The 23,550-nt window shown below is 63.0% G+C and overlaps 1 protein-coding gene across 1 annotated transcript in view; it reads left to right on the top strand.

Moving 5' to 3' along the window:
- Window positions 1–1,532: 1,532 nt before the first annotated feature.
- ADCY1 (adenylate cyclase 1) overlaps window positions 1,533–23,550 on the top strand; it is a 108,490-nt gene continuing 86,472 nt past the window's right edge. Inside the window, exons 1-2 of the mRNA XM_058725631.1 lie at window positions 1,533–2,241; window positions 16,740–16,889. Coding sequence (XP_058581614.1) covers window positions 1,591–2,241; window positions 16,740–16,889 — 801 coding nt within the window. The 5' untranslated portion in view covers window positions 1,533–1,590. The remainder of the gene's footprint in view (window positions 2,242–16,739; window positions 16,890–23,550) is intronic.

Here is a 23,550-nt window from a genome sequence, read left to right as displayed (position 1 = left end):
GCCTGAAAGATCACGCAGACTGTGCTACTGCTGGGGACAGGTGGGGACAAGATGAGGAAGATGGGCACTTTGCCAGGCCAGCCAGGAACAGGGGTAGGCAGGTGACTTCCAGACCCCCCTTGCCCCGGGGGCTGCCAGGTCCAAGAGGGGACAAGGACAAGTGACCAGGTGATCAGATAGAGCACAGGGTCCTAGGGGGATTGGGGACCCACACAGGGAAGCAGTACAGGGGTGGGGGAGTCAGGAGGGCTTCACAGAGGAGGCGCCCTGCGTGGGGAGGCCTGTCCAGGAGGAGGGGTGGGGTGGCCACCGAGTATGTGACTACCTGCTGATGCCAGCTGTCGAGAATGCAATGGTGTGAGCTCCTGACCGGGCAGACCCTGAGGTGCCATCTCTACAATGATCAGAGCTGACGTGTGACTGCTTTGTGCAATTAACAAAAATGGCAACTTCGTATGGCCCCATGTTCTAGATCTTGAGCCCATACAAAAACACACGGCCAGGCCAGTGGCTCTCACCCCAGGACCGACTGAAATCCCTGTAGTGCCTCTAACACAGACCCGTGCCTGGGCCACACCAACCGCATCCTGGGGTCTGGAAGTCACCTGGGAAGGACCCCTGCAGAGGGCTAGCCTCCTGGGCTCTGTGATTTCTGGGGCCCCCAGTTCCTGGTCCTCGCATAGGGAGGGGTGGATGAGAAGCAGCAGGGCATAACGCAGGGGTCAGGGGTTTTGCCGACAGCCTTTACTTCTCCGCAAGCCTCCTGAAGCCAGCTGCTTACCCCATCCTGGGGTGTGAGGGCGGACGGAGGCACCCGCCCTGGGGCGAGTGTGAGCACCAAGCCCCTTCCCTTGGACCGAGTGAGCAGAAGCCGTGGCACGGGAGTCGCTGGGTGGGACCCACGGTCGCGTTTCTCCTGCTAGGAGAATGCGTGCCGCCATCACGTCTGTTTGCAGCGTCCCCCCTACGGGGCGCCGTTTCCCACCCCACCCCTGCACCTACAGCTTCATCGCCTGCCGGGACTCTGGTCTGGCTCGCGGGGCAGCCAGGAGGCCACGGCCGCGGCTACAGGGCTCGCAGCCCCCGCCCGGACGGGACGCGCGTCCAGAGCGCCGCGCGAGGGTCCCGCGAGGGGGCGTCGCAAGCCCCGGGGCGCCCCCAGGGCGCCTCTAGAGCGGAGGGGCCTGCTTCTCCCGGGACTCACACAGTGGGCGGGGAGACGCCCCCAACCCCGGCTCCCCCCAACTCCCCCCTTCTCCCCCCCACCCCCGGGGCTCAGCGCGCGACGCTAGCATTCTCCACGCCCCAAGACACGGCCCGGCGGGGTAAACTGAGGCTCGGCGCGCGGCGGGACGCCCCGGTCACGCGGCCCCTCGGCTCGGCGCTCGGCCGGGCTGTCGCAGCGCGGCCGCCGGAGCGCCGCGGCCCGGGGCGGGCGGCGCAGTGCGCAGGCGCGGCGGCGGCCGGGAACGCGCTCGGGGCGCGCGCGCGCGCGGGGCAGCCGGCGCCCCGAGTCGGCCCGCCGCGCCCCGCGCCTCCCGCCCGCGCCCGCCCGCCCCGGCGCCCCGGCCGCCGCCGCATGGCGCTGAGATGGCGGGGGCGCCGCGCGGCCGAGGCGGAGGCGGCGGCGGAGGCGGAGGCGGCGCGGGCGAGCCCGGGGGCGCGGAGCGGGCGGCCCGGCCGGGCGGCCGGCGCGGGCTGCGGGCGTGCGACGAGGAGTTCGCGTGCCCCGAGCTGGAGGCGCTGTTCCGCGGCTACACGCTGCGGCTGGAGCAGGCGGCTACGCTGAAGGCGCTGGCGGTGCTCAGCGGGCTGGCGGGCGCGCTGGCGCTGGCCGAGCTGCTGGGCGCGCCGGGGCCCGCGGCCGGCCTGGCCCGGGGCTCGCACCCCGCGCACTGCGTGCTCTTCCTGGCGCTGCTCGTGGTCACCAACGTGCGCTCGCTGCAGGTGCCCCAGCTGCAGCAGGTCGGCCAGCTGGCGCTGCTCTTCAGCCTCACCTTCGCGCTGCTGTGCTGCCCCTTCGCGCTCGGCCGCCCCGCGGGGACCCTCGCCGGCGCCGTTTCGGGGCCGGCGACCGCCGACCAGGGCGTGTGGCAGCTCCTGCTGGTCACCTTCGTGTCCTATGCCCTGCTGCCCGTGCGCAGCCTGCTGGCCATCGGCTTCGGGCTCGTGGTGGCCGCCTCGCACTTGGTGGTCACGGCTACCTTGGTACCCGCCAAGCGCCCGCGTCTCTGGAGGACGGTAAGTGCCGCCGCGCGCCCTTGGTCCGGTCTGGGGCACACCTGCCCGGGAGGGACTGGGGACACTGGAAGCCCGGTGCGCATCAACTGGGAAGGTGGGGAAACTGACACCTCGAGTGTGTGTGTGTGTGTGTGTGTGGGGGGCGTTCAAGGTCACTCAGCGAGCTGAGGACGCAGTGGGGGGCTGCGAGGGTCCGCCTCTTTTCCGAGTTACCGTCCACAAAGCGCCCCTGGGTGTGGGGCGTGGAGACGCGAGCGTGGAGAGGGCAAGGATTGGCCCAAGGTCAGGCAGTTGGGGAGCGGCCAAGCAGGGCCAGATCCCGGTTTGCCGCTCTTTGGCGGCACACATCCCGCAGGAGGGACCGAAAGTGGGCGCGCGATCGGCTCCGGGGCGGGCAGGGCTCCTGCTGGCTGTGCGCACAGCTCCGGGCGCCTCTCCAGCGCGCCTGGACCGCGTGCAGAGTCCCCCTCCCGGCCTGCAGCACCCCAGGGACGTGGGGAGGGGACGAGGATTTGGGTCCTCTCCAGTCACTCTGGCACCCATTACGGACCGTCTCTGGTCTAGAAAGATACGTCTGCCAAGGTCGAATGGGGCTTTGGTCCTTGCCGCCCCCGCGCTGCCTTGGCCTGACCCAGGCTGGCAGCGCCTGAACTTTGTCACTGCCTTCTGGGCGGACTGGTGAGACACTAGCGGGAACAAGGAGGCTGCCGCTTCCCCCCGGGCTCCTCCCTGGGCCCCAGGACCCTGGAGGCAGATGTCTTTGCTGTGTGGGGCTTTCAGAGCCTGGCAGGGGTGGGGAGGGGTGGGGGTGGGGGGTGGGGGAAGTGCAGCCCAGCCCAGCCCACAGGGGCTTGGAGGGCCCCGAAGGAGGGTTTTGTTTCTGTCTCTGGCGGCGTTTTGGCAGGAGGGTGGGGGAATCCGATGAGGTGGGCGAGCCCATCCAGGGAGAGAATGTGGCAGATGGAGGAGGTGGGGGCGATGGGATGAGGGGAGCTGGACAGAGCAAGCTTGGGAAGAAGGAGGAAGTGAGGGAATCAGACAGGGGAGTCTGGGGGGGGTGGTGCCCAGGACCAGGATCCACCACCCAGGGACCGAGGGATGGGGATGCAGGGACCACCCAGGGACCGAGGGAGGTGTCCCCGACGGGGATGCAGGGGCCCACATGGTCAAAGGGGCTGTGGGCGCAATGCTGGACCTGCATTCAGGCCCAGAGAGGCCAGCACGTGGCGGGGGGTGGGGTGGTGAGGAGGAGGGAAGGGGGGAAGTGAGCTGGCAGAGAGGCTGCGGTGGGGGGGGAGCCCAGGAAGGGGCTTGTGGAGGTGGGGAGGAGAGAGGAAGAAAGTAGGGGTGAAAGCCAGAGACAGAGGTAAGGCAGAGAAAAGGGAAGAGGGCCAGAGGGCTGCCTGCACGCAGGGAGGGGAGGGGGTTCCTTCCCACAGGGCTCTCCAGCACACCTCCCTCTGGCCTCTCGTGGGCAGCACGTGGCCCTTGCTTGACAGCCTCAGGAGGTGCTCCTGAACCCCTCCCCCACAGCCCTTCCCCCCCCCCTTGGCTGTCTGGCCCCCACAGCCAGGCCCCCCAGCGCGACAGCCTCCCTGCCAGCACAAGAGGGGAGGGCCAGCGGCCAGGTCAGCCCCCGGTGGTGCCGGTCCCGAACTGACCTGGACAGGCCCAGGGCCAGGGCCACTAGGGTTCTGGGGTACCCGAGGTTCAGTCGATTCAGTGAAAAGCTGTACTATTGTCTTTTTCTGAAACAATTTTTTTTACGTAGCTTCCGCTTGTTCCTTTTAGAGAATTCAGGGAGAGGAAAGAGTCTGCAAAGGTGCCTTGGGCACAGGGAGCTCTGCCCCCAGGATGAGAGGGGCCCCTGCATCTGTGGGGGAGGGGAGCCTATCCAGGGAGCCCGGATCCTCAGGGGTTCCCGCAGCGGGGCAAGGCACGCCCCCATCCCTCCCAGGGCCTCAGTTTCCCCACCTGCAGGGCTGGGGCGCCGTTGGAAATCTGTTGGAACAGCTCGTATTCAGAGTCTTCTGCTTCCACTGTGTTTGGGCTCCTTCAGAATGTTCCTGTTCAAGTCTACAAACACTAGTGGTGGTGGCGATGTGGACAAACAGATGGGGAGGGTGCAGAGAAACTTTGGTGAGGGCCTGGGTGTCCCCCAGGTGTGGACCAACCTGTCCTGGGGCAGCTGGGCAGCCTGGCCTGGAGGCGGGGCGGGGAAGGTGGGACCCCATGTGTCAGGCCCGTCCCCTGCTTCTTGCCGATGCTCTCCAGTGTCCCTGCTACCCTGCAGGGTGGTCGCGTGTGGATGGTCCTGTATTCCTCGGGGTCTGGTTCGGGGCAAGCGGAAGCCCTGGGGGCCGGAGGTGGAGGCCCAAAGGAGGCTGTGCAGGGGTGGGGTGACTGAGGCAGTCTGTGCCAGGCTGTTGGCTTTACTGCACATGCATGGGGTGTTCTGCGTGCTGGGGAGTGCTGCTCTGGGCACTGAGGTGTTCACGTGGGGGCTCCCAGAGCCTCTGCCCCTCCTCAGGGAGGCTCTGGGGTTTCCTGCAGCAGCCCTGTTCTGCCCTGCTGTGCGGAGCTCTGGGATGTGGCTCATGTGCTGTGGGGACCCTGTGGAACCCGGGCTGGCCCAGGCTGAGAGGCTAAGAGGACCCAGGAGGCCACGACTGCACAGTTGACATTGGGGCTGGTGCTAGGCCGCCTTCCCTGGAGGGCCGCCTGCTGCTGCCCTCAGGGCAGAAAGAGTTTAGGGACATGGTTTTATCCCCACCCAGCCCAGCCCCCAGGAGGAGCCCCTTCCTTCTTTGTGCCCCTGCTCCCTGCCCACTGGTTGCATCTAAACTAAGCAATTTGTTTTTATTTAACTGAGCAATGTGTCAGAATTGAAGGCATTTTGTTCCAGAACACCTGAGGTCTGCCTGGAGACCTGGGGCCCAGGTGGGGGTATGGGGGTGGGGTGGTGAGTGGATCCTGGGGTGCTGGGAGGGGTGAGGAGGAGGGAAGGGGGAGAGGACACATGTGCCCCCTGCTCCCGGTGGTGGCACTCAGGGACTCGAGGACAGAGTGGCCGCTTGGGGACTGTGTGTGTGCACGCCAAGGTGGAGGCCTTGGGGTGGTGGCAGGGAGAGGGGTGTGCCTGGAGGAGAGCAGCTGGCTCAGGGTGCCCCCACTGGAGGGCTCTGCGTGCCTGCCAGTCCCAGCTCCTACCCCCCACGGACCCCAAACACCCACTTCTGGGCCAGGGTGGGGTAAGATTGCTGTAGTGGGCCCACACAGGGTCCACTGTGTTGTGCACAATGGTTTTGCTCGGTCGCCTATCCTCGTAAGTGAAATCTATTCAGTGCACCCCTCCCCCTCTTCTGAACCTCTGATAGGACCACAGAAACCACCATTCCCTCCTCCTGGCAAAGTGGGAGTTGGCCGGAATCCCCCTGTGTCCCTCCTCCAATTCCTCTGAGCTCTTGGGGGAACCCTAGTGCTGCTGGCAAGGGGGCGCCCAGGCCACCAGGCTGCTGATGCGCCTCGTGCCCACCACCCACACGCGGGCTCTTCCTCCTGCTGGGGGGAGTCTGTCCCTTCCTGTGCCCCGCCCCCTTCCGAGCCCCTCCCCCGCCAGTGCTCCCTCCCCCTTCCCCTTGCCCTTGCCCTCATTTCCCTCCCCTGCTGGTCCCTCAGCCGCCCCAGCCCCCCTGCTGCCACACGCCAAGGCCCCTCCCCTTCCCCTCCCTGGCTCCCCCCACTCCCCACACGGCCCCCTTGTTCGGGCCCCAGCACTGGCTCCCCCGCCCCTCCCTCCACAGGCCCCGCCCCTGCCGCCCTTTGGTCACAGCTGGGCCCTTACCAAGTAGGGCCCCTCCTCCAGCTGGGCACTGCCCCTGCTGGACCCCCTTGACCTGGCCTCCAACCCCTGCCCCCCCACCCCAGCCAGGCCCAGGCTGGCCCCTCTCCCCACTGGTACTTCCCTCCTCCTCCCCCAGCTTGGCTGGGCCCTGTCACCTGTTTGCTCCCCTGCTGGTGCAGCCACCTGTCTTGGCTGACCCCTTGCTGCTGGGTGGGGGCTGCAAGGGGAAGACAGGTGGGTCCTCTTGGCTCAACGCTGCTGTGTGAAGGCGTGGGGGGGGGTAGTGGGGTTCTCTGCCTTGGTGAGGAGTGCCCCCATGACAGCCTTCTTGTCCTCAGCGGCACCCCTTTTCCATAGGCCTCTGGTGGCTGGGCGGGGCTCAGCTCTTAGCACTTTGGGCTTCCCACCACCTGCAGGCTTACAGCCCTGACCGCTCTGTGAGCCCCCGGTGGCAAGGGGTGTCTCCCCCACGCCTCCAGGTCTGCGTCCTGTGGGCATTCCCCGGGGAACACCTGAATCACAGCCTGCCTGACCCCTGGGTCCCCTCCCCACAACCCGGCGTGTCCCTCGGAGACTCACTTGTGTTGTCCTCCCCGCCAGGCCCTAACCTGAAGAAGCACCTGGGATGGCCCACACTGGGGGCAGCAGAATCGGCTGACCAGAAGCAGGGGCCTGGACACCTACGGTACCCACCCAGCTTCAGGCCAGGGCTCTGGCCTGCTCCCCTCAGGGTGGTCCCAGATGCTTTTTTTGCTGCCCCAGCATGTGCCAGGACCCCGGAACTGTGCGTGTGCTGGAGTCTGGCCCCACTGGTGGACCGGTGGAGGCGCCGGGGACAGACTGGGCACGCTCACCTTCTCTGGATAGCTCTGCGATCCATGCCTGGGTGCCAGCCCCCGGGGAGGGGAAGGGGGAGGGGGCCCATTGGAACAGGTCCTCTCTCCAGGATTTGCAGTCTGCGAGGGACCCCGGTCAGCAACCGGGACTGCGGTCAGTGCTGGGGAGTTTGTGTGACCTTCGCAGGCGTATGGAGGGGACAGGGTGGAAGGAGGGCTCAGGGCGACTTCCTGAGGCCAGTGCTCCAGCCAAGATCCTGGATGGATGGCACTGCGGCTGCTGGGCTGGGCTCAGCCAGGGAGGTGGGCACGGAAGGACTCGGTGGGCACTGCAGGGCACACCAGCTGTTCGGTTTCTTCAGAAAACAGCACCAACGCCCTTCAAGCCTTTTTAGCGGAGGGGTCTGATCAGGTTTCTGTTTGGGGGCCCCTCGGGCGCAGTGGGGAGCAGGGGTCACATGAGTGGGCATGGGGGCTGCTGCCTGGCCCAGACCAGAGTGGGGTTCTGTGGGGAAGTGTCTGCTTGCCACTGTCTCCACCTGCTGTGAATGCTGCCCAGCTGCCCTTTCCGGAACCCAGAGGCTCTCGGTGATACCCTTCTCTTGTCCCCCACCCCCGACGTCTGGAGGGCCAGGGCTCAGCGCCCTGGGGGACAGGTAACTGTGCTGTGTTCCTGCTGACTCAGAGCCCAGAACCATCCTTGTTCCGCTTCCCAACCCAGACGGGGTGGTGGGCTTGTGCGAGGATGGGGTGCAGTTCCCGGCTGTGGGACCTCGGGCAGGGGACTTACCCCCGTGCCTCGGTTTCCTCCGGGTGGTTCCATGGCTCTGTAGGAGCGGATACGTCTTCAGGTACCTTTCGGTCTGCTGGTTGTGGCCCAGTGTTCAGTGGGATGAGAGCCACCTCTGGTCCCCACCAGCTGCTGGTGGCCTGGGACCTGCGCGTTTTCTCCGGCTCTGTGAATCCGCGTCTGGTCTTGGCTGAATGTTGGAAGAGACGCCCCGGATGCTGGTGGCAGGCCATCTGTCCAGACGGAGTGTCCTCGGGGCGTGTCCCACCACTTCCTGTTGGTTGTGGTTGGGGGAGGGGGGTGGCCCTGTGGCCTGGGTGACGACCCCTGCTGCGGGCACCTGGGTTTGCACCGAGGGGCTGACCGGGCCGGCAGAAGGGACCTTGCACACCTGGTGGTGCTGGTCATGTGCAGCCCCAGGTCTGGCACACGTGCACACACTCGTACATGTGCACACACTCACACATATGCACACGTACACACCCACACACATGCGCACCCACCCTCAGTACACACCCACACATGCACAAACTCACAGTACACACGTGCACACACACACTTACCAAGTGCACATACACTCATACACGCATGTGCCATGCACATCCTCACACTTGTCCATGTTCACACACACAGACACCCACCTGCACACACATGGGCACACGCTTGGGGGCGCTCGCAGGGCATACTTATATTAATTAGTAGTACCAAGTTCTGTCCTGAAGCACACGGGGCCCAGGGCCCTCTGGCTCCATGACCTCGGGTGACCTCACGGGGTGACTGCCCATGAAGTGAGCCCACTTGGGCTTTGCCTGGGTGGGGGGTCAGGTGAGAGGTTCGAGCGTGGGCACGAGTGACCAGGGGCGGGATGCCTGTGTCCCCTCCCCTCTGTGTGCTCTGTGAGTGCAGTCCAGGCAGGGCCAGGCCATGCTTCTGGGGCTCACGTCCTGTGCTCCCCCATGCGTGGGGCGAGGGGCGGGCTCGTGTCTGCATCCTCCCTGGATCCTTCTCTGTTCCCAGGACCCTGGACCTGATTCTTCTGGATGGGGGGGAGCAGTGACCCCGGGGTATGGGGGGGCAGTGACCCCGGGGTATGGGGGGGGGCAGTGACCCCAGGTGTGGGGGGCAGTGACCATGAGGTGGGGGGGTAGTGACCACGAGATGAGGGGGCAGTGACCCCAGGGCATGGGGGTACAGTGACTACGAGGTGGGGGTGCAGTGACCCCGGGCTATGGGGGCAGTGACCCTGGGGTATGGGGTGTGCAGTGACTGGCTAAATTTTGAGGTGCTGTCTCAATAGGCACAGAATTATTTTTGGTTATTTTGGTGTGTGTTACTCCCCCTTCCAAAGCCCCCACCCCCCACCCCCACCGAGAATGCGGGCTCTCTGGGATGAGATACATCCAGCAAGCTTCTTTCCTGTGTCACTGCCTGCCTCCTAAAGCCTGAGCATGACCCTGGGCCGGGTACAGCCACGTGCATGCGGACTGCGCCGCCTGTCTTGGGAGAAGCCTCCGGCTCACTGGGCCGCCCAGGCGTGGCCTGCCTCACTGCGGGCAGTTCTGTCTGGCCTGGATAGTGCTCACCTGTGCGGGTGTTGTCCCAGAGGGCCTGCCGGATGGCTGTGGCCGTCTCTTTCCTGTGGGAGCTGTCTCCGTGGGCCCACTATGAGCGCCCCTGGCCCGGCCCAGGCCTCTTTGAAGGCGACCCCAGGATGGGTGGGGTCTCCGCTCAGCGTGGCCGGTGATGCCTCCTCTCCCCTCCACTCATGGCCTTCATCCCAGGGGGGCTCACGGTGACCTGAGCCCACCTCCCTCCTCATTTCTGCACAGTAGGTGCTAATCCACGTGGCCACCATTTCTGGTGCACCTGCGGCCACGAGCTCAGATAGTTCCCGGGGATAGTTAAAAATCCTGAACCCCGGGAAAATCTCCAGACTGGTGGGTTTGCGTCATCAGATGGGCTAGACATGTGAGAAAGACGTGGGAAAGACTGTGGGAAGACGTGGGGGCTTCTGGTCCCAGTGGTTGCGTGGAGGGGGGAGCCCTGGGGCTCCCCAGGCAGGTGCCCCTACCCAGTCTTCCCCAAGTGTGCCTTCTCTCCAAAGATCCTGTCTCCAGAAACCTGTTTGAGGGCTCCCCTGCGCAGGGCGGGGACGGTGGTCTTCTGGCTGGATGAATGGCCCTGCAGGGCATCTGGATGTGCAGTGTGGGCACCAGCTTTGTTGGTGAGGATGCCTCTGAGATACCCTGACTGTGGTTGGTTAGAGCCCTCCTGCCAGGACAGAGCTGCAGTGTAGACATGGGGAGGGGGCTTCCCAGGAGGAAAGGGGAGCCGGGCTGGGGGACCGGCTGCCCTCAGCTGCTGGCTACACGTGGGAGGGGGCCCAGCCCCCTGGCAGATGAGGACAGAGGACTGCTTGGTCACCTTGACAGATGACACCGCAGCGGACTCCTTGTTCACGTTTGGGGTCTCTCCCCGAAGGTGGGAGGAAGGAATCGAAGAGGACAGGAAGATCTCAGAAGGGCGGTCCCTGTTTTCTTGCAATTTTTATTTTAAGGGCTGGGGTCACCTTGCGCTTCCTCTAGCAGGTGGGTGCTGGCCGCCTGCATGAGCCTCTCCAGAGGCCTCCGGTTGACTCTAATGGTCCAAGCGCCCCTCAGAGCCCGGTGTTCCCGGCTCCCTTCTGCAGCACTGACTCTTTCCCGACCTTGTGTCTGGCCAGAGGCCAGGGTCTCTGCCGCTGTCTGGATCTCACATCCAAGTCTGTCTGTCTCAACAGTCTGCTCACACCCCTCTTGCAGCCCTGCATTGTGTGCACTTCCTGACTCCCCAGGATTTGTCACTGGGTCCTTATCCCGAGTCCCCTTGTCCTGAGGCCATCTATCTGCTCTCAACAAGCCCAGCAGCACTGAAGCCACGGGACCCCCAAGGCCCATCCAGCCACCCCCCCCCCCCCTCCCCAGGATCTGGGGATGGCTCAGTGGGAGCTGGAGTTCATGCCTGTTTGGAACGTGACAGTCACTCCTGGCTGTGTGTCAGCCTCTGTGCACCGTGTCCTTCCTGGTAACTGTGGGCAGTGGCAGGCTTCGCCTCGGGGCTCTGTAAACTCTAGGAGCAGTGCCTGCCTGGCCCTCTGCACTCCGGAGTCACCTCGGGGTCTGCTGTCTCCAGGTGGTCTCCAGATGCTTCCCACCCACTCAGGGCCCGCACAGCTCGGGTCCCTGTTTGGCCTCCACGTTCCTCTTACCTTTGGCCTTCAAGGTGTGGCCCACCCTCAGCAGTGGCCTGTGGTTTTTAAAGGGTCGTCTTGGGTTAGGTTATTTATCTCGAAATTTTTCAGTGATCGTGAAATTCAAGATGATCCTTTGGTCAGCACAGCCCACATCACTCTGGTGCATGCATGCAGCTAACGGTTTATGTAACAAATACGTGTGCAGATGGGGAGTGTACCCTGGGTGGGGGCAGGGGGCCGTGTCCTGTAGGTAACAGGGCTGGCCCGCAGGGGAGGCACCTGTGCCCGAGCTGCGGTGTTAGTGGCACGGGGAGATTTGGGAGCAGGCTGGAGGGGCCCAGGCTGCCGGGTCAAGGCCTGGCTCTGAGATGCGCTCAGAGAGGCCAGAGGCGGTGGCCAGGGAGGCCTAGTGGGGACGCCAGGCGATGAAACGCAGGCCAGCGCACAGAATTCCTCATGTGTGGCAGCTGCTCACTTGACAAGGGCCAGAGAAGGTGGCCCTGCCAAGGGCGTGTGATCCCAGCTTGGGGCTGTGGGGGGGGGGCTGCGCTCGGCGAGCCCTTCTGTGTGCTCCCCAGTGACGGTGGATGTTCTGCTTTGCAAACTGGCTGTGGGGACACGAGGGGTGTGGTCAGCACCTGCACCAAGAGAATGACAGTGAGGCAAATGCTGGGAGAGGTCCCAGTCGTGGGAGACGCCGTCCGTTGTGGTGTCCTGTGTTTTCACTGCGCCCCTGACTGGCAGAGCGGATGCCTGGGGAGCCCCCTCCTGAGCCTCCCGGGGGAGGGGACATAGACACAAGGTGGTCTCATGCTTTTTGATAGCTGTCTTCCTACCTTTGCCCTCCGGGTGGTGGCCCTTAACCTCCTGGCTAGATCTGGGGCTCTGTGGTCACTGCAGGAACCGGTCTCATCTCGACGCGCCAGACCCAGTTCTGTCCATTTTTAATCCACCTCCGGCTCCACTCAGAGCCTGTCTCCTCCAGTTGGTCACGGCCGGGGGGGAAGGGGCCTGCCTGCCGCGGTGGACAGCTCCACCCCTCCCTGCAGGCGCCCCCTCAGGGGTCCGCAGGTGCCTCTGTGGTGTGGGGGTTCGCTGCTCGCCTGGGGGCCGTGTGCACCTGTCTCCAGGTGATCCGTCCCTTTCCCTGAAGCGCCTGTCTCACTGGCTGTCTGCCGGGGTCCATGGGGCGGGTCTGCTTTGACCCACCGCCGCCTCCCCGGGAACACAGGAGGGGCCCTGGGCGGCTTTCCCTGCTGCTCTGGCCACTGGCGCGCCGCAGTCTCCAGCGGCAGCCTTGTACCCCGCTGATGACCCAAGGCTGTGTCTCTTTGTTAACATCAGCATCTGCGGAGCTGACGGGGCGGGAACAGGACTTCTTGCTGAGGCAGCGAGCCGGGCGGTCCTGTGGTTCCTGTGCTCTGCGGTCAGGTGGGATCAGGACCTGCGATACGTCTGAGATGCTGTGCCCTGCCTTTTCTGCAGCGAGTGTTGCCATGGTGGATGGCTCCGGGAGGTTTGCTTGTTCGCGGTGATGCTGGCTCCCTGACCGGAGACTGCTTCTCCGTGACCCACGTGCATTACCGGCACCGGCAGGACCGAGGGCTCTGCACCACTGTCACTCTGCAGTAATTCCCGTGTCACCTTGGACAGACCATTGGCCTCAGCTCCCGTCTGAGAAAATGTGTGTGACGGGGCTGGTGTGAAGCAGGGTGGGCCACGTGTGCCCCTGAGCTGAGCTCACACACACATTTTCACCTCCCAGAAGTGCTTCGATGTAGGTGTTTGATTGTCACCCCTGTTGGCCCATGAGGTCCCCGGGGTTCCTGGAGCCACTTGGCCTGTCTAAGGCAAGGAGACCCTGCCAGCCCAGCCTGGAGTGGGCACAGGTCCAAAGCCCATCTCATGTTGTGTTTGAGAGGATGGTTGGATGGTTGGATGGTTGGATGGATGGATGATGGACGGATGGTTGTTTGTATGGTTAGATGGGTGGATGGATGGATGAATGGATGGATGGGTAGATGGATGGGTGCATGGGGCAGGTGTGCTGAGGCCGGTGCATGGGGCGGGTGTGCCGAGGCTAGAGGTGCAAGACTGCAGGGAGAGCTCTGCCCTCTCCCGCCCGGGGCTGGCACGTGCTCGGTGCCGGCATGTCTGGGGAGCCCATGTCTGGGCGAAGAGGGGTCTCTGGGCCCAGGCCCCTGTGGTACCAGGGGCTCCGGAGGTATGGGCTGGGGGCCTTACTCACTGAGCCCCCTCCCCCAGACCCAGCTGGAGGAGCACTAGAGGAACGGAGGCAGGAGCACTGCACAGGCACGAGGGACAAGGAGGAGCCCAGTGCTCCTGTGGGCAGCATCCCAGGGCGTGACCCAGTGACCTGGGTCGGGTCAGGGTTAAGGAGCCATGGGGGCAGCAGCTGTAACATGCCTGTGGCGCCATGAGGCAGGCGCCTGCCTGCCTGGAGGCCCTGAGCCCCTAGGAGTGAGCAGCTGGAACCAGGGGGCTTGGGGGCTGGCTTCCCTCAGAGCAGGGAGGGGGTGAGTGGGGACTGAGGGCGCTGACCACTGCAGGCTGGCCCTTCGGGGAGGCCTCAAACCCAGAGAGTGGCTGGGAGGGGTGGCCAAGAGGGGTAGCCGCATTGGAGGCCCCTCACTGGCCAGCCTGCAGCTCTAGGGGTGCTTGGTCTGGACCCCGACATGCCCTTCCCCGAGCTTGGGTCCTTCTCAGCCCGTTTGGGCGACACCTGCCAGCAGGTGACCTTGTCACTGATGCTGATTAGGGGGCCAGCGTGGCCTGTTGTGTCACCTGCCACAGGACCCTGATCCCCGGGGGTGGGAGTGAGTGAGGGACGCAAGAGAGGCAGGTGGGCAGGTGCGGGGTGGGGGGGCATGGAGGCCTCTGGCCATGTGGGTGTGGATTCCCCCTACCCCAAGATCTCTGCCCCCACCTCACCCTGCCTGCCGGACACTGACTCCTTCTCCGTGTGAGGGGTTTCAGCAGTGTGGACAGGGCAGGCAGGCACTCAGTGACCGGCCTGTGGGGCCTCAGTTTCCCTGGGGGGGGGGCTTCCTGACTGGAGGGAAGGTGTGACAAAGGTGTGTGGAGAGAGGTGGCCCTGCATGCCCCCACTCTGCTGCCCACCTCTCCCTTAACCAGACGGTCTGCCCCTCAGCCCGTGTTCCGCCCCTGCCCCAGCGTCACTGGGGGGACAGCACATTTTCTGAGTCCTGCTCTGGGCCCAGCTGATGCCTTACTTTCTGGAAAAGCTGTCTGCCACCTGTGAATGTGGCTTGCTTCCTGGCCCTACTGCCGGGCTGTCTGTGGGTGCTGGCCCCTCACGAGGGCCTGGTCCTCTGCCTGTGTGCCTGCTGGGGAGAGCGGTGGCTCAGGGCTCCGGCATGGACGCTGTGGGCAGCCAGGACGGGAGAGCATCCGGCGTGCCTCCAGGATGTGAAGCCCAGGCCAGGAGGGGCACTAGAAGCCAGACGGACCATGTGTTGCCCAGGAAGAGACGCGTGCTCCGTGCAGTGATGTGTGCTTGTTTGAAGTTTGGAAGGGTGCCCAGGACCTTACTTGTGGGCAACACGCTCAGAACGCATTTAAATACTGATCCTGCAAAACCGCCCTTGGTGGTTTCATATGTGCTGGGCTTCTGTCGCCTCCAACAAGGGGTTCCACAAACAGATCACAGGAGCTGATCCCAAATAGAGCAGATGGTCTGAGAGCGCAGAGGACACTGCCCTGGTCACTGGGACATGGCACAGGCCCCCCAGGAGGGCCACACAAGCCCCCTCCCCTCCGTGCCTGGTGAGAGGCTGGTTCAGCATCACAGAAGCATTTCCTTCCAGCCCTGCACCTGCTTTAGGCAAGGAGTACTCCAGCTACAGAGGGGCATTGGTTTAGGGGAACAGAGATGACCAGGGTCACACGAGGATGACCCAGTCACATGGAGAATGGTCAGGTTGCAGGGAGACAGATGACAGGGAGGTGAGCAGGTGTTACAGAGATGAGTGGGTCACATGGAGGTGAACGGGTCATATGGAGGTGGGCAGGTCACCCGGAGGTGGGCAGGTCACATGGAGGTGAATAGGGACACACAGAGGTAACAAGGTCACCGTGGGCACTGTGGTCATAGGACTTAGGCGGCTCCCTGGACCTGAGGGAGGGTGTGGTGTGTGGGAGGTGCTGTCCCCGGGGGTACGTTCCCGAGTGTGTTGAGACGGGAGCTCTAACAGGTGTACGTGAACCTGGGCCGCCAGGTGTGCTGGTGAGCTCACCCTGGTTTAGGCAATGATGGTCATGTGCCAGGCCCTGGGGATTCGTGTTCCTGGCTTTCTCCTGTTCCTGTCACCTCCTCGAACAGCTCTGCTGTCTGTGACCCCGGCCCTGTGTATCCCTCCTGAGGAACATGTCACACTCTCCTGGGCTTGGACACAGGAGGTGCCATGTGCTCTCCGTGGGCCCCAGTCTGTCCCTGCGTGGCCTGTGTGGTCTCTGCTCTGCACCCCAGCCCCCTGCCCCAGCTCCGGCCCCATCCAGTGCTGCGGGCTCTCCATGCACGCGGCTCTTGGTCTGCCCTCCCGCTTGTCCCTGGTGGGGCTGTCTGACCAGAGACTGCTGCTAGCCTGCCTCTGTGTTTCTTTCGTCCCGTACAGTTGTGTGCGGGTCACAGTGCTGGGTGGGGGGCATTTCTGGTTGGTGTAGGAGTAGCAGTGACCCTCAGAACCTGAGGGAAATGCCCACGTTGAATCAGACACAGAAACCCAACCTCTCTGCAGAGACTGAGGACAGTGGCTTTGTGTGATGCTCAGACACACCGCAGCCCCTGGGGAGGTGGGTGGGTGTCCTCTCTGTCTCTGTGAATGGCCTGGGGGCCCCGTGCCCTGTGCCCAAGAGAGGTGGGACAGACCAGCAGAAGAGGCTGAGTGGGGAAGTGCGGTCCGATCCTACCCGGGTCTGCCACGACCTGTGGTGTGGCCATTGTGGGCTCCCTGATGGTCCATACTGGCCTTGAGTTAAGGCTGCTGAAAGCAGGACGTCCCTCAGGGCCTCCTTCCTGGTCCAGCAGGTGTGAGCCTCCGAGTGTGGGCCTTGGCCAGCACCCCAGACGGGTCCTTCTCGCCAGCCCCTTCCTTATTCCCGTCCCCGGAAGGCAGCGAGAGCTGATCACAGGACTCTGGATGCTCAGTCACCTCGGGTGATGCTTTGTGCTTATGGTGCTGCGGTCCTTTCTTCCTAGTGTTTTTGATCTGCTCTCCTCCGCTGTTTGGTCACGGAGTGGCTGCTCTCTCCTCGTGCTCATATTTCCTCGGATGTTGACCTGGGGTGACTGTCACGCCCAGCACAGCTCCGCCCAGTGGCTTGGACACCGTCTCCTCCCCGGGCCTCACGGGGTCGTCCCTCCCTGTGTGTCCGTGTCCTGGTCTCCTCTTCTTATGAGGACACCAGTCACACGGGCTTCCGGCCCTCCCTGGTGACCTCGTTTTCACGTAATTACCTCCTGGAACATCTCACGTCCAAACGCAGGCCCGCTCTGAGGTCCTGGGGGGCAGGGCTTCCACGTGAATTTGGGGGATGCGCCTGGCATACCGTTCTGCCCCATGACAAGCCCAGGAAGAGGGATGTGCCCGCCTTGATGGCTCGTAGTCATGTGACACCCACTTTTCGCCGTGGGTCAGGCCGACCCCGCAGCACCCTAGAGGGTGAGGTCGTCTTGCGGGCTGCTGCCGGGGGCTTTGAGCCTCCGTCGAGCTAGCGCCCCACACGCCTAGTGCTCTGTACTGTTCTCTCCTCCAGCTTGGTGCCAACGCCCTGCTCTTCCTCAGCGTGAACATGTATGGGGTGTTTGTGCGCATCCTGGCCGAGCGCTCCCAGCGGAAAGCCTTCCTGCAAGCCCGGAACTGCATCGAAGATCGGCTGAGGCTGGAGGATGAGAACGAGAAGCAGGTCAGTGCGGTGGGGCTTTTGTCTGCAGGGATACAGCGGGCAGGGGGCGGGGGACACGGAGAGGGGACCTGGAGCGGGACATGGGGCGGGGGGCATGGGCGGGGGACCCGGAGCAGGACACGGGGCGGGGGACATGGGGTGGGGGACCCAGAGGGTGAGAGACCTGGGGCAGGGAGCCAGGGCAGGGAGGAGGCATGGAGATGGGAGCACGGGGCCAGGAGTGGGGCATGGAGTGGGGATCGTAGGGCAGGGTGAGGGAGCACAGAGTGGAGAGCATGGGGTGTGGGAGGAGGCACGGAGTGGGGAGATTGGGGTGAGAGGACTGGGCAGGGGGGACAGAGCTGGGCACATGAACGGGGCAGGGTGAGGGGGCACAGAGCGGGGAGTGCGGGCCTGGGGTGTGGGGCAGGGAGCATGGGACCGTAGGGTGGGAGTGGTTAGGGACTTCAGGCCCAGGTGGCCCTTGGCGAGTCAGAGGAGACAGGGCAGCTGCAGTGGGGGCTCCTAGACGTGGAGGTGCAGGTCTGCCACCCTATGTGGTCCCCAACCTCGGTTTCCATCAGCGAGACAAGGTGTGCCCAGGTGACGCCACAGGGCTGGGGAGTCAGGGAGGGCTGTGGAGCCGAGTGTGGGTGTGTTGCCCTGGAGGGGGCTGAGATGCTAAAAGTGCAGATGGGGGTGTTGTGTTTGCTGGGGGCAGGTGTTGGGGTGGCATTCAGCTGCAGTCAGCTTCCCGGAGCAGGGCGGAGGGAGATGAGGCAGGGCCTGGCCGGTGGGTGCAGGGATGTTGGGCCCTGACCTGCCGGCCAGCATGACCCACGGAGAGGCAGAGCCTCCAGGGCCCTGAGAGCGCCGTGCCCGTGGCCCCGCGCTAGCGGTTTGGCCGTAAGCCTGGGGGGCACCCTGCCCGGCTCCTGCCACAGCCTGGGGGGCAGTGAGGCCACCCACCCCAGTCTAAGGGGTGAGCTGGACTGGTCCCCACCACCCGGAGCCACTGTCAGCCGCGTGTCTCCGGGCTGGTCCCTCTCGGCGGTGTCTCCTGATCTGCTGCTGTCCTGGGGCCCACAGGGTGGTCTGGGAGCCTCAGGCGAGGCCCTCACCAGGGATACCCTGGATTGTCTTGCCAGAGTGTCGGGGGCTCAGCCTCATTGTCATGGGCGTGGCCGGTGACTTGCCTGGTACACGAGAGCCCACTGTCTTGCAGATGGAAGGCGTGGAGTCCTGGCTGCGCATTTAAAACCTGCACACGTGTGTTTACTTATAGATACGTAACGCTACCTAGTGTTTACAGTGAAGGTAGGGTGTGGTTTAGAAGTAGACGATGTACGTATGTCTAGACGTGTGTGTGCGTCTGTGGATGGACTTGTCTGTTGGAGATAAGTAGCTGTGCGTATGTGCACATGTGTGTGTGTCACCTGCGTGGACACATGCATTTGTCCGTGTGCACGTGGATGTGGATGTGTGGAGCATGGGGCAAGCGTATGTGTGTATATGTGTCTGTGTGTGTACACACGTGTGTGGGTTTGTATTCGTGTGGACTGTGTGTGCATGCCTAGGTTTCTGTACACGCATGTGCATGTGTGTATTGTGGGGACATGTGTACATGTGCATGCATCCGTGTGGGTGTGTGCATGTGTGTATATGTGTGCACATAAATGTGCACACATGTGTATAAGTGTGTACGTGTGTGTATGTGTGCAAACACATGGATGTGTATGAGTGTGTGCACACGTGTATATTTGTGTATATTTGTGTCTGCACGTGTGCGTACACATGTATATGTGGATGTGAGTATAATTGTGTATGTGTATAACTGTACATGTGTGTATGCGTGTACACATGCAGATGTGAGTATAAGTGTGCATGTGTGTATGCACATGCATGTGTGTGTGCGTGTGTTTGTGTATGCACATGGGTGTGTGCATATGTGTGTGTGGAAGTGTGCATGTGTGTGCAGGGCTGTGAGCATCTAAGTGTGTGTGTACACATGCACGCATGCACGCATGCACACATGTGTATGATTGTGCGTCCTCGGGGGCTGTGCCCTGAGCATTTCTCCAGGCGGGCGTTGCCCCCACCCACAGATGGTCTCTTGACCACTTCCAAGACGCTTGAGCACAGTGTTGTCGCCCCCCCGGGGTCCCGGAGTGGCCCCTTCCAGGCTCCTGATGTCCTGGAAAAAGTGGCGTTTTGGGTCATTCTGTGTGTTTCTAACCTTTGCTTTTCCTCCTGTTTTCTCTCTGTTCTCTTATATCTCCCTCTGCTTGCTCTGTGTTTGTCTATTTTCATTTCTTCCCGTCCATTTGCTGCCTTTCCCGGAGACCACCTGAGGGTCTCCTCATGCCGGTGTACCCCCGGAGGTCAGGGGGGCCATGTGCGTTGTGGTAGCGGTGGCCTCGGTGTGGGCTGCGTGTGCAGAAGACTCCCGGGCGCATGCTCCCCCGATGCCCGCGGCCCCGGGAGTCAGCGGTCACACGCACTCCCGATGCCACTCGGCGGCTGTGTGGGCACTCACGAGGGTCCGAAGTGGCCGTGCCAGCAAGGGTGCGTGTTCTCATCCCATGGAGGAGGGAGCCCAACGGAGGCTCAGGGCTGACGTTCATTCGGCAGGGAATCTGCAGGATGGTGAATGTCACCCAGTCCTGCCAGCCCAGCGAGTGCTCTGTACTCTCCAGGTCTGGTCTTTGTGAGTGTTCTTTCCCCACGTCGTTGTCGTTCTGGTGTCTGTATGATTTTATTTTCTGCATCTTCCCGTGGAGGGTTCTGCCACTGCCTTCAGGCAGCCGCTGCTTCTGTGCTACGTGTGCATGTGCACGTGTGTGACTGTCCGTTCCCAGCACAGTGAGACACTGTTTGTTGCTGTTGTTGTTTTAAAATTTTTAATGTTTGTTTATTTTTGAGAGAGAGAGAGACAGACAGAGATAGAGCGTGAGCAGGGGAGGGGCAGAGAGAGAGGGAGACACAGCATCCGAAGCAGGCTCCATCCAGGCTCCAAGCTGTCAGCGCAGAGCCCGACGCGGGGCTTGAACTCACGGATCGCGAGATCATGACCTGAGCTGAAGTCAGATGCTCAACGGACTGAGCCCCCAGGCGCCCCTAATACTGTTTTAAAAATGTCATTCCCCATGAGCGTCTTTGTTCACGGAGACTTGGTTCCCTCAGTTACATTGTTGGGAGGGCAGATACGACCACGTTTTTCTCCCTGGGTCTGGAGCTGTTGTGCAAATACTGTTGTGCTCTATTTTATCTTTGTAGGTTACACCCAACGGCACTTAGCAGTGGCTCTCTGGGCAGGCCCTGGCGACCTGCCAGAAATGCAGATTCCCAGGCCGGAGGTCCCTGGGTGGGAGGCCTCGGCCCCGGATTCTGGTGCGCATCCCCGGTGATGAGTCTGGTCCTTCACACCCCACTGTCTGTTAGGACGTGGCCCCTTCTGGCCGCTCACTGATGTGGATGCCACTTTCCTGCGTGTGCCGTTTGAATTTCTCTGTGGTGTGTGTCCCTGTGTGTGTGGACCAGCCGCTCACTGTGGAGAGGCTGACGTTCCTTCGGGAGGGGCCCCGTGTCCCCAGGCGTGTTCCCCTTGCCTCACACTTCTTTGTGTAAAAATTCAGTCGTTCCTATTTTCAGACGCATCGGTCATTTCCCTTGGTGGTTTCGTCTGGTGCTTTCGGAACAGGAGGGTGAGAGAGGACAGGTTGTTTCCATGCATCCCTGGCTGTCCCAAGAGTGGGCGAGCCGGACTGTGACTGGCCATGCCTTTCCTGATGGAGCCCGTGGATTGGGTCTGTCACCCGGCAGCGGCTCCCTAGGTGGCCTTGTGACCTGTACTCAGGGTCATGGCCTTCCTCCGGCTGGCCCGGCTGGTTTTAGCTCACGAAGCCCTGTCTGTGGGACAGCAGAGGGGGAGTGCCTCTCAGCGGCTCTCACATATCTTCAGGCACTTGGGGCATCACCACTGCCTAGGGATCCCCACCTGGCAGGCCCAGGACAGCCGAGAGGTGGCCCGAAGTCCCACGGTTACAGGTGAGGGATGCCCCCACCATGTGGCCTGGGCGTGGTTTGTCTGTGTTTTCATGTTGCAACTTAATTAGTCCAACTTAATAGCAGCTTCTAGGGTGTTCTCCAGACCCTGAGCCAGTAAGACGGTGCCCTGGGTGATGTGGGAGGACAGGATATTGGCAGATGCATCCTGGTTGTGGGAGGGGGTGCTGGGGACACACCCTGATTCTGGAAAGGGGGTCCCAGAGTTCTGGGCGGGGCTGCTGGGGCGTCTGGCTCTGAAACAGCCACTGGTGCAGCCTGCCTGCTGGCTTCTGCGGGAGGCAAGGTTGCTGGCGGGGGCAGGAATGGGGTCCTGGGTGGGGCGAACGGGGACGAGCAGAGGCAGAGAAACCCAGTGCGCGTGGTGGTCGAGGGGACTTGCTTATTTGTTGTGGCCTCAGCTGGGAGGCCACGGGAGAAGAGGGAGGGAGCCGTGGAAGGTGTGTGACCGAGTGTGGGACTCTGACAGTGCCTGCAGGCAGGAGGCGTGGTTAGACGCACGTTTGGGGTGAAGGCAGAGGGGAGAACTGGGGGTGGGGGCGGGGCACAAGTGTGTACCTAGGAGTCCCCGGGCTGGAGGCTTCTTGACAGGAGAGGGCAGGGCCCAGAGCAGGCCTTTCACCTCCTGGGGCTGTGCCTGCAGGATGGGCCTGGCTTGTGTGACCACCTGGCCTGCGGGCTTGCAGGAAGGGAAGGGAGGGGAGGGGAGGGGAGAGTGAGGGCCCTGCTCTGAAATGCAAACACCCTGCCTTAGAACCCGTGTCTGTCCAGCAGCCAGGCTGTGTTGTTCTGGGCAGGACCTGTTGGCTGCACCGCTTTGCTCCGGAGTCAGGGGCTGGCGGGCCCTGTCCGCTGTTTGCAGATCCGACACCATGTAGATTAGTTCCTCTTCGGTGCAGGTGGCAGGGTGTCCGGTGCCTGGAACCACCCCCCTGGAAGGGGGTGCTCATCCCTCCCCTCCCTTTGTGGCTTAGAACTGACAGCTTCTGTGTGTGGAGGTAAATCTAGAGGAAAGTACAACCACTGTGGCTGGAAACCCTGAGTTGTTAACCTGGCGTTCTGCTCCTGCCCCAGCGTCTCGAAGCTGGGACTGTTGGAACAGCTCTGTAGCCCTTCCCGGGGCAGCCCCTGGAGACACAGGGTGTGGGAGAGGGTGGGCGGCAGCCGTCTGCTGCATGGACGCTTACTCGACTTCTAGAAGGCTCTCTGCCGTACTTGGAAACAGCTATGTGTGTTGTCCGTGTCTCCCAGGAGGACTGCTTTGGGAAGGACTTGGGGGTGTGGAGACCCCCCCCCCCTTCCCACCAGATCAGCTCCTGCGCAGGGTCGTGGCCGAGTCCCAGGAGGCGGTGATCCACTGAGCTCACTGAGGGCAGTGGAGGCCGACATCCAGGACCCAGGACCTCCCCCGCCCCCCCCCACCGAAACCAGCCACGTTCCCCGTTTCCAGCCCCTCGTGTCCCGAGCCACGGCTCAGCAGAAGGTTTGGGTGCACAGATCCCCAAGTTCAAAGACTGAAAGGATGCATTGGGTCTTTTAACAAGGGTCTTCTGCCTTCAGAAAAAAACGTCCAAAGTTGGGTCTTTGAACTAGGAAAGCCGAGGAACACGAAGAAGGGCCTCGGGGACAGTTAAGTGGCTGCAGATGAAGCCAGGTTAAAAATAGATGCGAGGGACATACTCAGGGTGAGTAGACGCCAGGATATCTGAAAACCTGGACGAAACGCACAAGTTCCCAGAAGGGCCTCTGCTATGGAAACTGATTCGAGAAGGAAAACAAGGAGTTGGGAAGCCCATGGCCACTAAAATGTGTTGATGTGGCATCAGAAGTAAGACGTCAGGCTGCAAGCCCCATGTGAGAGCCGAACGGGCATGCGGAGGTGCAGAGAAGGCACCATTCCAGCCCCGATTGTCCCGGGTCAGCATGGGACAGTCCTCCTGAGTCTCAACGCACAGGGCATACGCACACGCGGGGGCGGCCCTGGTTCCCAGCACCGTGTTCACGGGTGTGGCTGCCTGCATGTCTTTTGTCTCCTGGAGCCCAGTGGGGAGTGGGTTTCGTCTGGACCCCTTGGCATGTCAGTGTGCAGTGCGTGGGGTTGAGGCCGGCCAGGGACCAACACTGCCCTGTGTGTTGTCCCCATGACTGCCCGGATACCGGGGAAGCAGAGCCTGGGCCACAGCGCTCCTCCCTGACCCCACACAGCGCTCCTCCCTGGACCCCCCATAGCAGAGCCCAGGCCATGGTGCTCCTCCCTGACCGCACCCCCACCCCCGCCGCCCCGCAGCAGAGCCTAGGCCACGGTGCTCCTCCCTGGGCCCCCCAGCAGAATCCAATCGGGGCCCCCCAGCAGAGCCCGGGCCACGGCACTCCTCCCTGGGACCCCCTAGCAGAGCTCAGGCCATGGCACTCCACCCCAGGTCCTCCAACACCCTTGGCTCAGGCCGGCGGCACCAGACCTTCTGACTTGGGCAATGCTGCAGGGGCAGCAAAGGACACCCCCATTCCCCCTGCCAGCAGCCAGCTCTGGAAAGCAGACCTGCTCAGCTTTCCTTCCTGCTTTGTGTGTGGGTACCTCGTTGTGGGTGGTCCCATGGGAACAGGGGGCCTCCCTCCT

Source organism: Neofelis nebulosa, chromosome 4, assembly GCF_028018385.1.
Source record: "Neofelis nebulosa isolate mNeoNeb1 chromosome 4, mNeoNeb1.pri, whole genome shotgun sequence".
Lineage (NCBI taxonomy): Eukaryota > Metazoa > Chordata > Mammalia > Carnivora > Felidae > Neofelis > Neofelis nebulosa.
This window is presented reverse-complemented; position numbering and strand designations above follow the sequence as displayed.